At 39.0% G+C, this 16,266-nt stretch overlaps 1 protein-coding gene across 16 annotated transcripts in view; it reads right to left on the reverse strand.

The window, feature by feature from the left end:
- The window catches only part of LIMCH1 (LIM and calponin homology domains 1), a 332,785-nt gene that overhangs the window by 36,884 nt on the left and 279,635 nt on the right, over positions 1-16,266 (reverse strand). For all 16 annotated transcript variants that reach the window (XM_047856919.1, XM_047856914.1, XM_047856915.1 and 13 more), the window contains 2 exons: positions 2,577-2,667; positions 551-714 (listed from right to left, as the gene is read on the reverse strand). In XM_047856919.1, coding sequence (XP_047712875.1) covers positions 551-714; positions 2,577-2,667 — 255 coding nt within the window. The remainder of the gene's footprint in view (positions 1-550; positions 715-2,576; positions 2,668-16,266) is intronic.

Raw genomic sequence — 16,266 nt, forward strand, 5'->3', positions numbered from 1 at the left:
ACCAGACACCTTGATCTTGGAGTTCTAGCCTCCAGAACTATGAGAAGTAAATGTCTGTTATTTACAAGCCACCCAGCCTGTGGCTGCTATAGCAGCCCAAGTGACTTAATGTGTGTATCTTTCTATACGCATTTCTTTTTTTTTTTTTTAAAGAAAGAACATGTAGTATAGTTGCATTTAGAAGTAAATACAGGGGCGCCTGGGTGGCGCAGTCGGTTAAGCGTCCGACTTCAGCCAGGTCACGATCTCGCGGTCTGGGAGTTCGAGCCCCGCGTCAGGCTCTGGGCTGATGGCTCGGAGCCTGCAGCCTGTTTCCGATTCTGTGTCTCCCTCTCTCTCTGCCCCTCCCCCGTTCATGCTCTGTCTCTCTCTGTCCCAAAAATAAATAAAAAACGTTGAAAAAAAAAAAAGAAGTAAATACAGATTAAAGATAGGAATAGACTCGGAGAGAAAATAAATCCTCATTATGAACAAGTGCCACTGATGTAAGTTCCCTTCATAAGCCAGCTACAACACGAAGCCACACTAATTTGGACACTGTGTACTTCACCTTCTGTGACAGCACCAACTCCACCTTTCCACTCATTTCATTTTCCAGCTTCTTCTGGTCATTTTCTTCTGGCACGTCATTCTTCAGTCGGGGGCTCGAGGAAAACTCCACAAAGGGCACAGTCGGGCTGGACCGAGTCACAGTTGTTGTAAAATGCTGTGGCTCTGAAATGGAGTTACATTCAGAAACATAAAAAAGAAGGACATCCCATGAAGGACCATTTCCCCTGCACTGCCATGAAATACATCCAATATGTATCCTGTCCTGGGCCGTAAGAAGTTGGATTACAGTGTGACGAGAGTTATAAAGAGGCTAAGAAAGCCAGAATTGGCCAGTCTCTTTCAAGACATTAAAAAGAAATCAAGCAACATAAGACACATAAAGAAGCCCACCATGAAAAACTTAAGTTCTTCGTAAGAGTCAGTTTCCATATGAAGAGCATGACATGAGACAAAATGTTGACACAAAATATTATGGTAGGTGGGTTGGATGAGAGAATACTTATAGACACTTTCTTTCCAAATGACTGAGTGGCAGCTTGACTCCTTCTTTTGAATTTCAATGCCCCTTTTAACCGTTACATTTTCATAATTGAAATGTGTTAATGAGTGCGTGGTATATATAATGCAGTGAAAATAAAGTGTTCTCTGATATATATGGAAGAATTAGGTATGCTCTAGAGTGAGGGGCATATCAAAGTGTGGAGGTGCAATCTATTTGGAAAAAGCATATGCTAAAATTTGTAATAATGGTATTTAATTTATTTTTTTTAAATTTTTTTCAACGTTTATTTATTTTTGGGACAGAGAGAGACAGAGCATGAACGGGGGAGGGGCAGAGAGAGAGGGACACACAGAATCAGAAACAGGCTCCATGCTCTGAGCCATCAGCCCAGAGCCTGACGCGGGGCTCGAACTCCCGGACTGCGAGATCGTGACCTGGCTGAAGTCGGACGCTTAACTGACTGCGCCACCCAGGCGCCCCAATGGTATTTAATTTATTAAGAAAAAAAATTTTTAATGTTTATTTGTTTTTGAGAGAGAAAGAGAGACAGAGCATGAGCAGGGCAGTGGCAGAGAGAGAGGGAGACACAGAATCCGAAGCAGGCTCCAGGCTCTGAGCTGTCAGCACAGAGCCTGATGCGGGGCTCGAACTCACAGGCCACAAGATCATGACCTGAGCCGAAGTCGGACGCTTAACCAACTGAGCCACCCAGGCACCCCTATTTAATTTATTTTAAAATGCCACTTTAGGTGTGCCTGGGTGGCTCAGTCAGTCAAGTGTCTGACTTTTGATTTTTCATGGTCATGAGATTGAGCCCCGCATTGGGCTCTGTGCTGAGCGTGGAGCCTGTTTAAGATTCTTTCTCTCTCTCTCTCTTTCCCATTCCCTCTCTCTTTCTCTCTCCCTCCCTCAGCTCCTTCTCAGCTTGTGCATGCACCCTCTCTGTCTCAAAAATAAAATAAAATAAAATAAAATAAAATAAAATAAAATAAAATAATGAAATAAAATAAAATAAAACAAAATATAAAATAAAATAAAATAAAATGTCATTTAAAAATAATTTGGTATTAGAAGAGGGTGGGCAGTTTTTATGTTTGCAAAAACAAAAAAATTACTTTATTAAACTGTCTGCCAGCTTTATCATTTTAGTGTCTATTTTGATAACGTGTTTTTGGTTTATATCTTATCTATTGATATTCTGTGTATTAAAATATGACCCCTAGTTATTAGCATAACTGTTTTTGGAAACATCATCTTTATGATGATGGAGATACGCTTTCAAAAAAACCAAGAAATACCACAGTAGCAAAGATGTATGGGCTCCTGTTTCTGTAGCCAGATAAATCCTACGGTCAGGATTTCCCCAGGAAGTCTCTAGGTGGCAGCACAGTCACACCCAATTGTAGAGCCTTGACTCTACCTACATCTCTACAGATCAGTGGGAGAAATTCTTGACTCTATTTGCGTCGTATCTTAACAGTTATCACGATTTCCTTTAAAACTAGTTTGTTAGGAAACAAACCTGGTGAGGCAAGTTCTGTATTCCCTTCCTGTGTTTCTCTGCCATCATTCTCATCTTCTTGACTGTTGGGTTCAGTTTCTTCAGTGGTTTCCTGGAAAAAAAAAAAGATTTTTTTTTTCCCTTTGACTAAATTATCCCTTTGGTAGTTCTAAAAGACAAAAGATTTCTTGCTTTCTTTTTGAAGAGGAATTTTTAGGCCAACGAGGTAAACGGCCTGTATGAACTCATTCTTTTCAATTTCCTGGGCAGCTTTATGGTGAAAGGCTGGATTGGCTGGAAGGAGATACACTGTGAAGGAGGAGAGGGGCATCATGAGGTCACACGTGCCCACCGCACCCCCTCCCTTTCTTACTGTCTCAGATGCACATCCCATTTTCCCTTTCCCATCACCACTGAGTTTTCAAAATCATAGTCACTACCTACTTGCTCACACATGCCTTTAAAGTTGGCTTAGGGTCATATCACCAGTGGGAAAAAAATTTTTAAGGTTACAATTAACCTTCCCAGAGCTTGTCTTCAGCACAGATGCCTATAACTCTTAGCGCTGTGGATTTTACTCCTGGTGTTCTTTTTCTTCCTGGGGTTTCAAGAACTCTCTATTACCAATTTCTCTCATGCTCTCTCCTCTTCTCTGACTGGTTCTTACTCCTTTTCATCTCATCAAAATAAGGGTCATTTCTAAAAATTTCAACTATTTTCCATCACCTGTGCTGAATCACTCTCAAATGTATCAATTATTCTCACGCACTCACCGTTACATTCTCTATCCATATATGAATTGTACTTTCACCTCTAGCCCTGAGAGTTCATCAAAGCTTCAGTCTAGCACATTGATGTCATGGTAAATGGCTCACACTAGACATGCTAAAAGTTACCTTAAAATAAGCTCCGCCTCTAAATCTGACTATTTCTGTTTATGGCATCACATGAAAAAACTCTTAAAAACTTTTTTTTAACATTTATTCAATTTTGAAAGACAGAGAGAGACAGGGTGTGAGCAGGGGAGGGGCAGAGAGAGAGGGAGACACAGAACCCAAAGCAGGTTCCTGGCTCTGAGCTGTCAGCACAGAGCCCAACATGGGGCTTGAACCCACGGACCGTGAGATCATGACCTGAGCCGAAGTCGGACACTTAACCAACTGAGTCACCCAGGTGCCCCCCACAAAAAAATTCTTAAGTGTTTTCTGATTCATATCTCACAACTGCCCATCATTTGTCAAGTCCTGCTAAGGTTCTAACACAATAATTTTCATATCCATCTCTTCCTTACTGTTTCTATAAGCTAGGGCCTGGGTTTATCCTTGACTCCTTTGTCCTTCCACTAAAGGGTCTCTCTGATTTGGATCTTTCTGTCTAATTCACTTGGCACATCACCATGATGTTCACCTCTCTCAGTAGTACTTTAGTAAATCACTTTTATGCCTGTGTTCCTCTCCTTCAGAAGCACTTAGTTTTATCTGTTTTATGCTTCATAAAAGTTATGATGTCAAAAAAATTTGCAACAACCTAAATGTCCAACAACTGGGGAATCGGTGAATGGATTACAGTATGTCCTTAGAAGGAAGTATTATGCAGTCATAAAAAAGGGTATTGAACAATTGTTAATGATATGTGAAATACTTGTCATCTAATGTTAGGTCAAAAAATGTAAAACATATATTCAGTATGATGCCTATAATCTACACATGTAAGATTTTATATATGCTGTATGTATACACAAATATACCTGCTAATACATATATAAAAGTAGACATAAAAAGACAGTAAGGAAATATACTAAAATGTTAACAGTGATTATTTTTAATGTGCTTAAATTTGGATGACTTTTTCTTCTTTATAAATATATTTTCTGTTTTCTAAAATGTTCTCCAATAACTATGTATTGCTTCTGTAATCAGAAAACAATATCACTATAATTTTATGTTATCTTTACTTGGGAGTCAATTGATTCCAGAGTGATTACAAAATTCTCCGACTGATATTATAGTACTTGCTTGAGAAAAACGAATGAAAGGATAATTAAATACTGGCTAGAATATACCTCAACAACCAAACTGAATAAATTAAAGACTATTGTGTTTTTTAGTAATAGTATCTTATTGTAAAGGGCTAAAGAATTTTAAAAATATGTATAAAATAATAAATTTTAATAGGTTTTAAGATAAATATTAAAATTGGCTTCAGAAAAGTCATTATTAAATGCTTTATAAAACATTCCCATAGGTTCTCAGAAAGCTATGAATTTATTGGTCTAAGTATATATATTTTATTCATAAATCAAAATTTGCTTTTCAACTAACCAAAATGACCCATTTTTCAACTAACCAAAATGACCCATATTTTGATGAGATGAAAGTTAATATAGTGGTGGAAACTGTTATTGAATTCTTTAAGAGCAAAGAAATTTTATGAAAAAATGCAAGAATTGTTCAATATATGCAAATCAAAAATGTGATATACCACATTAATAAAATGAAGGATAAAAATCATGTGATCATCTCAATAGATGCAGAAAAAGCATTTGACAAAATTCAACATCTTTTCATGATAAAAGCTCTCAACAAATTAGTTACAGAAGAATGTGCCTAAATACAATAAAGGCCATACTTGACAGGCCCACAACTAACATCGTACTTAATGGTGAAAAGCTCAAAGCTTTTCCTCTAGGATCAGCAACAAGACAGGATTTCCACTTTCCCCACTTCTATTCAACATAGTCCTGGAAGTCCTAACCAGAGCCAATAGGCAAGAAAAAGAAATAAAAGGCATCCAAATAGGAAAGAAAGAAGTAAAATTATTTCCGTCTGGAGATGATATGATCTTATATATAGAAAAAGCTAAAGACTCCACACACACACACACACACACACACACACACACACACACTCTACTACTATTAGAACTAATAAATGAATTCAGTTAAGTTGCAGGATAAAAAATCAATATACAACTATCCAAAAAAGAAGAAAACAATCTCATTTACAATAGCATCGAAAAGGAGAAGATACTTAGAAATAAATTTAACCAAGGTGAGAGATCTGTACACGGAAAACTAGAAAACCCTGATGAAAGAATTGAAGAAGACAGAAATAAGTGGAAAGATAGCCTGTGTTTGTGGATTGGAAGAAATAATATTGTTAAAATGCCCACATTACTCAAAGCGATCTACACATTCAACGGAATCCCTATCAAAATTCCAGTGGCATTATTCACAAAATAAAAAAAAAAAACCCTAAAATTCATATGGAATGTCAGAAGATCCCAAATAGCTAAAGCCATCTTGAGCAAGAAGAGCAAAGCTGGAGGCATCATACTTTCTGATTTCAAACTATATTAGCAAGCTACAGTAATCAAAACCATGGTACTGGCATAAAAACAGGCACACAGATCAATGGAATAGAGCAGAGAGCCCAGAGACCAACCCACACTTTTACAGTCAACTAATTTTTGACAAAGGCACAGCACTAAGAACACAAACTGGGTAAAGAATAGTTTCTTCAATAAATGGGGTTGGGAAAACTGGGTCTCTACATGCAAAAGAGTGAAATTTGATTCTTATCTTACACCATACACAAAAATCAATGTCTAATTGGATGAAAGACTTAAATGTAAGATTTGAAACTGTAAAACTCCTAGAAGAAAGCAGGGAGAAAGCTCCTTGGCATTGATCTTGGTAATTATTTTTTTGGATTTGACACAAAAAGCACAGGCAACAAAAGCAAAAATAAACAAATGGGACTAAACTAAACTAAATATTTCTCTACCGCAACAACAAACTAAAATATTTCTCTACCGCAAAGGAGATAATTAACAAAACGAAAGGGTAATCTATAGCTTGGGTAAAAAAAATTGCAAATCATTTATCCAATAAGGAATTAATGTCCAAAATATATAAGGGATTCGTACAACTCCATAGTTGGGAGGGCGGGGAGAGAAAAGCAAATAATCCCATTAAAAATAGTTAAAAGACCCAAACAGATAATCCAGAGAAGGTATACAAATGGCCGACAGGTACATGAAAAGATGCTCAACATTACTAATCATCAGGCAAATCAAAACCACAATGAGATATTACCTCACACCGGCTAGGGATGGCTATAATTAAAAAGTCAAAACATAGCAAGTGTTGTCGAGGATATGAAAAAAAGGGAATTATTGTGCACTGTTGGTGGGAATGTAAGTTGGTACAGCCATTGTGGAAAATAGTGTGGAGACTCCCCCCCAAATTAAAAATAGAACCATCATATGATGTAGCAATTTCACTTCTGGTTATATAGCCAAGGAAAATGAAATCGGTATCTCAAAGAGTTATCTGTACTCACAGGTTCGTTGCAGCTTTATTCATAATAGCCAAGATATGGAAACAACTTAAATGCCAATGGATAGATGGATAAAGAAAATGTGATATGTAAATATTACATTATATGTATAACGAAGTACACAAATAAAATGTGATATGTTAATATTATATACAAGTTGATCATATGTATACATATAATTTGTATATATGTGCAAATAAATATCTATCTCTAGCTACCTATATACACACATACGGACATACACACACAGTGGAATATTACTGAGCCACAAGAAGGAAGGAAATCTTGCCATTTGCAACATGGATGGGCCTGGAGAACATTACGCTAAGTGAAATCAGCCAGACGTAGATAAATAATGCATGATCTCAGTTATATGTGGAATCTAAAAAATAAAAATTAAAAAAGCCAAACTTGCAGTAACAGACAGTAGAGTGGTAGTTACCAGAGGCTGGGGTATGGGGTACGAGGGGAGGGGAAAACAAAGGAGAATGGTTGTTGCCAGGGTCTGATGGCAGGGGTATCATGGGAAGTCATTGTTTAATGGCTACAGAGTTTTGGTTTTGCAAGAGGAAAAAAAGAGTTCTGAAGATGGATGGCAGTGATGGTTACACAACACTACGGATGTACTTAATACCACTGAAGTATACATATGAAAATGGTTAAGATAGTAAATTTTATGCTATGTGTATTTTACCACAATAAAAAAAATTGGAAAAAACCACTGTAAAAAAATTGTTTGCAAATTTCCTAAGTTTAAAAAAACACAGGGGCGCCTGGGTGGCTCCGTCGGTTAAGCGTCCGACTTCGGCTCAGGTCATGATCTCACAGCTCGTGAGTTCGAGCCCCACACTGGGTTCCGTGCTGACAGCTCAGAGCCTGGAGCCTGCTTCGGATTCTGTGTCTCCCTCTTTCTCTGCCCCTCCCCCACTCGTACTCTGTCTCTGTCTCTCTCAAAAATAAATAAAACGTTAAAAAAATTAAAAAATAAAATAAAATAAAATAAAAAAACACAAAGCAACTTCAGGCAACAAGCCTTTCAAGCTTTCTAAGAGATTTTATAAGTGTCTACTGGCAAAATGTGTTTTTTCTTTTGGAGAATGGGGTGATTTTGAAATCCTCAGAATTACATGGGCATTTTCTAATGATGGATAACCATGTCAATTCTGAAAGAACATAACATTAAATTAAAATACACTTTTAAAACCCTAGGCAGGAAATAAGCATCATATTTTTATTATTCGATGGGTTTTGTAACTTTTTACTACATTAGCAAGCCTGACTTGAATTCCTTTAAAGAGACCTAATGAATGAAAATAGTCAAGGAAACCAAAGTCTCTTTTATTATATACGTATATGTATATGTTGTGTGTGTTTACATTGTTATATGAATGACTGACATGATAGCAGCATTTGAGGATGAACCAGCCTAGCATTACAAAAGAGTAAGTTAGGTTTTATAATTTAACATGCTTCCCCCTCCATACACATAGAAATATTAATACGTGATAGTACTTTTGTTTTATGATGTCAATATATAAAATGCCATCAGAAATACTGATTTTTAGGTTGCCCCCAAATTGATTAGATTATAGAAGGCTATCTGAGATTGGGAATCAAATTTGGAGATTTAAATACTGACGAATAACGCTTTTGAGAACACTAGTGTTTCCAATTACTAAAAAAAAAAAATTAACTACAAAAACCAGGCCAAAGCCTCCCCGCTCCAAAAATGAACAACGAAACAGGCATGGTTTATTAAACCTCAGATGCCAGCAATTTTAAGTGGTATTATTTTAGGTACTACTGAGAAAGAAAATATACTGTCTGTTAAGTATGATATACCGATTGTAAGATATATACCGATTTAGAAACGTTCCAATGTGGAAAGCGTGCCACTTGGAATCAAGGAAATAATTCATGAAGTCCTTTGCACATAATTTATAATGCAAAGGAGACAAAATCCTCAAGCACTCCTTCCCTAAGGATTATTTTACTAGCACATCACATTCCAGGAAGATTTTACCTATGCATGACCAACGGAGAACTTCCATTTCCAAGAATGCTCACACTTCTGAAAGCATTTCTATATGGCTAAACACTCAAATACTGAGTTCCCAGATGACTCGATTTTTCTTCCCTTAAAATGATGCTTTAAAGGTTACATCTTGTAGTCACAATACTTGCGGCATTTACCATGTATCAGCACCGTTGGGGCATCTGACGTGGATTATTTCATTTGATTCTCAGAGCAAGCTTATAAAGGTATGTATCGATATGATTCTCTTTATACAGGTGTGGAAACTGAGGCCCAGGAGGCTGTGGCTTACTCAGGGTCACACTGCTAGTAAGCCGGGGAGGTGGGAACCCTACCCGGTACTGATAACCCCAGTGCTCCATTCTCTGGGTTTGGTCTCACAGGCACCTCCACATTGTCCCCAGGTATTTAAAGGTTTTGATCATTAAGAAGCAATCTAAGAGGGGTGTCTCGGTGGCCCAGTAGGTTAAGCGTCCGACTTCAGCTCAGGTCATGATCTCGCGGTTCGTGAGTTTGAGCCCTGCATCAGGCTCTCTGCTGTCAGAGTCCACTTTGGATCTTCTTTTTCCCCTCTCTCTCTGCTCCTCCCCCGCTCACACGCTCAAAAATAAACAAACATTTAAAAAAATGTAAAAAAAGCAATCTAAGAACCTGAGAGCCCCCAAGTTTATTGCTGAAATCGTTCAAACTGCCTTTTCCATTCCCTTTTCTTTTTCATCCATTCTACCTCATTCTTTCCATTCTACTTCTCATCCATTTGTCCTGCAAAAGATGAAAACTCTCCGGAATCTCTCAGGAGAGGAGGCAATTTAGCTAAGTCTCTACTCCCAAGGGCAGCTTGGGACCAGAAAGCCCCCAGCCACCACCCCATCTTGGGGCTTTCCATCAGCCCCGGTTCTGAGGGGTCCCGGATGCTCACAGCACAGTATCTGGCATAGAGCAGATGTGTAATCCATGTTAGGTAAGCAGATATTCTGTGCATTATTTATGGAACTTACACTCTCCAGCTTATTTTAAAGACATGCTAGTCACCCACATCAGGCGATTAAATAGCAAAATATTCAGGATAAATTAAGAGAAAAAGCAAGCTGTGACACAATTTAAATAACATTAACCCACTTAAAAAATATTTTATATGCACTGAGAAAAAGAGGAGAAGGAGACACATTTGAAAAGGAATCTTAGGGGGTGCCTGGGTGGCTCAGTCGGTTAAGCATCCGACTCTTGGTTTCAGCTCAGGTCATGATCTCGCGGTTCGTGAGTTCGAGCCCCACATCGGGTTCTGTGCTGGTGGTGTGGAGTCTGCTTGGGATTCTCTCTCCCCCCCCCCCCGACCCTCCCTGCTAGTTCTCTCTCTCTCTCCCTCTCCTCCTCCCCTCTAAGAAATAAACTAAAAAAAATAAAAAAGAATCTTAGTATCCATTTATGAGTGGCTGGAAGCAATACGTAGTTTCTATTTTCTTTATACCTTTCTGTGTTCTGCAATATGTAGAGACCACAGTTGGCTCTTGAACAAAGGTGGGGTTAAGGGTGCTGACCCCTTCACACAATCAAAAATTCACATGTAACTTTTGATTCTTTAAAAGCTTAACTACTAATAGCCTATTGATAACCAGAAGCCTTAGCAATAACATAAAGTCAATTAATACATATTTTGCATGTTATATGTATTACATGCCGTATTCTTGTTTTTAAAGTTTATTTTCTTTTTTTGAAAGACAGAGTAAGTGGGGAGGGGCAGAGAGAGAGGGGGAGACACAGAATCCCAAGTAGGCTCCAGGCTCTGAGCTGTCAATACAGAGCCCAATGAGGGACTCAAGCCCACAAACTGTGAGATCATGACTTGAGCCGAAGTCAGACACTTAACTGACTGAGCCACCCAGGTGTTCCTATACTGTATTCTTAAAATAAAGTAAGCTAGAGAAAAGAAAATGTTACTAAGAAAATCACATGGAAGGGAAAATATGTACAGCACTATACTGTATTTACCAGAAAAAATCCACATATACATGGACCAGTACAGCTGCAAACACGTTGTTCGGGTCAACTGTGTATATAATCAAGGGAAATCCCCAAAGACAGTTTAATTAACTCATGTCTGGATACTGCATCTTGAAGGTTTGTTATTTTTGTACTCACATCACTATTTCAAAGGAAATGAGTTCAAAATTGGCAGTTTTAACCACTACTGATAGACTTAGAAATTTGCCTGAAACAAACCTTGCCTTGCTGGAAAATTCACTTTCTGACCCATACTTTCCTTCAGTTACAGCTAAACAGAGAGAGGTCTTCAATTCTCCAAACAGAACACTGTTCAAGAATGAAAACAAGTAAATAAGAATGGACCCCTGGGCCTGAATAAATGAACGCACAGAAAGGTTGCTGGGGTCTAAGCGAGGAATGAGCTTCTCCTGGACTGAGAACTTGATCCATGCAAACTAGGTCTGGGGCCAGACTTGGCCTTGAGGCCGCAGGTGGGAGGTAGCTGATTCCTGGCCCAAGAGGAACATGGTCTAGCCACAAAATCTACCTAGCATCTGGCTGCTCATTCTCACAAGGATCTGATTGGTGGATTGGCCCAGAGAGTGACACTAGAGAAGGAACTGGAAACGCGAAGCACGAGAGCAAAAACCGTGCTGAGACCCAGAGCCTGGGTGGTCCTGTTTCCAGGACAGAGGAAGAATGAGAAGCTGGACTGATCATTTAACCTCCATGGGTTGGAAGATGTGATACCCAACGTCCTTTCCTGAGCTTCTATTCTGTGACTGAGTGATTTCCTGGCTTCAGTCTCGAATAACTTCTCTGGACAGAGGCCTGGAAAATCCGTCTATTTATGTCTTGGTACCGTGAGCCAGGTGCCACAGATGTGGTGCATGTGTTTCCCCTTTCACTTTTAAACCTCTAAGTATCTATTTTCAGTGGATTGAAAGAGGATCCACGTGAAGAATCAGACTCTCCATTCCTTGAACTTCTTCTTTTTGCCTTAAACTTTTCAAACCAACAGGAAAGATGGGCCAGCTTTGATTTTGTAAATTATCTTTGATGTATACTTTTTTGAAGCCTGTCACTGCTTCTGTACCTAAATGTCTTTAATGATTTCAAAAGGGCCTTAAATTGAACACTCTTACAATTACTTCTAGATGGAGAAAAACAGTTTCTAAAGAAAAAACTCTGATGACATTTGACATCTAAAAGGAATTTGCAGTTGGTCTCAGTTGTAAGGAAAACAGCACCTACTCAAATGCCTTCCCCTTGCTCTCACTGCAAAATGAAATGTTTCAAGAAAGATCTGATTGTTTTCCTGGATCAGAAAACGTTAGTAAAGTACTAAATTTTCAAGAGGAAGGCCTAAAGCTGATGTTTTCAAGGCTGAAAAAACAGACCTACCTACCTTATTACTTAGTTTCAGAAAAGCAGATGAAGTAGTCTGGATACCTACTGGTGAAGTTTGGCCCTTCTCGGTCAATGAGGGAGAACCGCCACAAATCTGGTAAGAAGGTGCTGGCCAGCAGGGGGCGCCTGCCTGGCACCACCTGGGATGAGCTGGCAAGTGGGAGCTGATCAGCAGGATCTAGGTGGCAGAGGGAAGCCAGAATTGGGGAAGGGGGAATAATAGGAGGAGCAAAAAGGGCTGTGGAAGAATCACACGAGCATCTGCAAAGGCGATCACCTTCTGGAAAAAGCTATTCACATCTGCGTGTTTCTTAGTGAATTATAGCTGGAAAGGCTGACAAGTTGAGTTGGACGATGACAAGGAATTCGTGTCATTTGTTTGAAATGCACACCTGTGCAAGAGGGAGGGTAATTTTGACGATCTTGCTCTAACTGAAAAAACTTTATACCTACTTAACCTTTTGGGGCTTCTGAAAAATATATTGTAATTTTCTCCCGTTTGTTCTTTGACCATATTAAAAATAACTTAAGGACACCTCTGTCTGTGAGTCGTCCTGACATTATGCCAAATGCTCTTTATACATACATTCTCACAATAACCACCAGATGCATATACTATTATTTCCCTTATTTTAAATATAAACTGAGGCGCAGGCGGGGTTAGATCTTTGACCTACTGCATGGAGTATTCTAGGTGTTTTAGGAAATGGTCATTTTTGGTACCACTGAGGAAGGAAGAAATTTAAATACAAATACAACTCACAGTGGATCAAGAAAACACTGGACTAGCTTTGATGGAGACACAAACGTCATTCTGTGGGTTACTAAACACAATAAATTCATCATCAGAGAAGAAGAACTTCCAAATTATTTTCTAATCCTGGATTCTAGGAGTCTGCATTTGTGCTATGACATGATTTAATCACAGAAGCCAATATACTAAAATGCAAAAAAAAAAAAACGTGTTAGGTTTTTGCTGGGAAATATCTTAGGGATAATCAGGTAAGGTCACAGGAGACAGGATCCATCTGTTTGGAGGATATAGCATCCTACTCACCCTCATCACCTCTTAGTCCTGTGACCACCTCCCCCCACCTTGGAATCTTCTCATGGGTTCCTCCCCACTGTCCATGCTTTTGCTTCTGCTATTCCCAACATGAGGAATAGCCTCCTCCATTCCAATGCAAATCCCACACTTGAGTTCAAGATTCAAAATCCACATCTCACACAAAACCTTTCCCACTAAGCGCAAACAATAATGATCTTACTTGTTCTTTGCAATCTTATACCCTTCTAGTCTGCCGACCCTATTGTCTACCACTTAAGCAAATATTATTTTATATACTTTTCTGGTTGCTTTATGAAAACTGCCTTCCTGGCATGTTTCTGAGTTTCTTTTCCTGTCTCAAAAATGGGGCAGAGGGCAGTCCTTAAATCATGCTTCTTGGTTGACAGGCAACCATTGGCAAGGTAACTGCCGTCACAGTCTCATTACCTTAAAGGTGATTCAACGGAGGATGATCTGGAGTTTGCTGGTATCGACAGATACAGCCAGAGCATTAAAAAAAAAAAAAGATAATAGCAAGCCTCACTTAATTTGGGATCTATTTCTAAAGTGAGAGAGCCATGGTCCCAAGAGTTTTCAATGAGAAAGATGAGGTAGAAATGAGCCAAAGAGATGCCATAATATTGTACAAAAGTGGTCATGCTGGCCCAAGATGCTGATGCTCCAACCTCACCCTGTCCATCCTCCCCCCCCCCCCCTTCCGGAGGCCTGCGATCACCCTTCTCTGCTACTCTGCCTCCACGGTCTGAATTAACGCTCCTGCCCACTGCCGCTATGCCCTTTGAACGGTTCCAGCTTGCCCTGGAGAGCTGTGACATTTTAGTGGTGGGTGAGGCTAACTCCTCTGTAAAGAGTGTATCTGTTGGGAATGCAGTTTTTGGAAGAAAGACACCATTTAAACAGAACACTATTCCTTTGACAGCCCCACAGAATGGGGCAAATGAATTAGAAACAGCAAATCAAGTCCAAGCTGGTATCAAGCCTGGGGAGGCTGTGAAGCGCAGTGCCCTGTTTTAAGCTGGCCGCCATATTTTGCCATGACCAATGAATTCCATCACTTCAACAGGAATACACTGGCTGTTAACACAGTCAAGAAATGCTTTTCTTGGAATACGGTGAAGGAAGTAAAATGAGCAGTAAGTTTATTGGAGAAGAGATTCTTTTAAAATGACTCTTTGGACAACACACTCAGAATGGAAAACTTTTGGTGTCATACGTTGTAAGAGAGCATGAAGAGTGTTTTAATAATGAGCCAACATCTTGTGTCATATAGCTAACAACTTGGCTTCGACTCTAACAGATATATACAGGTAGTTATCTACCCAGAAAATAACGTAAGAGCCGCTGCCATAGTTTATTCAAGAGCCAGAGGTACCAGAGCCAGGGTAAATAAATGCCACTTCCTATTCACAACCACTAGGACTTATTGAACTAGAAATTACTCCAAAACTAGGCAGTTTTTCCAAGTAAGAGATACTTGGACAACAAAGGAAGAGACTCCCAGGCTTTTCCATGAGTTTGGGCCTGCATCCTGAGACTGCCCAGGATGGGACTGGTTCAGGGGAAGAGACCACCCGGCCACCTTGTGTTTGGAATTTTCCTTGTTACACTGTAAATTTCTGAAATAACATGATTTCTTTCAGAGCATCTAATTTTGCTTCTCTTAAACCAAGATACTTTTGGGGATATGCAATCAATGTGAAATATTTCAATCCATTTTCTCTTTGCCTTTAGGGAGTTTTACTACTATTACAGTGGAAAATACCTGTCATTAAAAGAGAACAAGCTATTTTTTTAATATGCTCATTGTGAAAGTAAAAAAAATTACTATTACCAAGAATGGGTGTGTATATATATATATATATATATATATATATACACACACACATATATATGTATATATATGGCATGTATATATATATACCTATTCTTGATAATAGTAATTTTATCAAATATATATAATAGTACTTTATCAAGTATATATAATTTAAATATATATATTTATTTAACATTTTCTTATTGTTGAGGGACAGAGCATGAGCAGGGGAGGGGCAGAGAGAGAGAGGGAGACACAGAATCTGAAGCAGGCTCCAGGTTCCGAGCTGTCAGCACAGAGCCCGACGTGGGGCTCGAACCCACAAACCATGAGATCATGACCTGAGCTGAAGTCAGACGCTTAACCGACTGAGCCATCCAGGTGTCCCAGGAATAAGTATATTTTTAAAGGGAGGCTTTACTGCTCTAAAAACAAACAACTTCCGTTTTCTTCTGTTTTAGGAGTCTTCTACTTAAGGTCATAAGTAAAGTTTTTTTTTTCCTTCCAAAGCGTTAAAAATTTAGAACAAGAGAGATTAAATAGTTGGTTTAGGGAGTTTAGGCATTACACACCATCTAATCTCTTCACTTAATCCTTTAACTTCTATCAGGAATAAAATCCATTCATCCACGAGCAGGGTTTCCCCCAAATTCAAATAACAAAATGGTGGGGGAAGAAATGGTGAGAGGTAGAAAGTAGACACGTTCCTGATAGCAGAGCGCTCAGGATTTGTGTTTATAATTAATCTGCCGGGCCTTGGTAAGCCCTGTGTACCTCCGTTATGTGGTAAGTGTCATGGGATGAGCATAGCGCCAACACTGTTGCTTTTCCAAAGTACGATGAGAAATTGCTGAGCTCCACGCTATGTGCAAAGGCCCTGCGACCTGATGGCACAGTCAAATTGAGTCATGGAAAGGTATTTATGAAAGGAACTTAAAATTGCTTCTCATTAAGTGTGGCAAAGATAAATAAGAACAGAATTACTAACTGTCCTAGAAAAGCAATTCTACCACTGTAATGCCTAATTAATTCTAGAAGCATCTAACTTACAGGCATATGTT

The sequence above is a fragment of the Prionailurus viverrinus genome, chromosome B1, assembly GCF_022837055.1.
Source record: "Prionailurus viverrinus isolate Anna chromosome B1, UM_Priviv_1.0, whole genome shotgun sequence".
Taxonomy (NCBI): domain Eukaryota; kingdom Metazoa; phylum Chordata; class Mammalia; order Carnivora; family Felidae; genus Prionailurus; species Prionailurus viverrinus.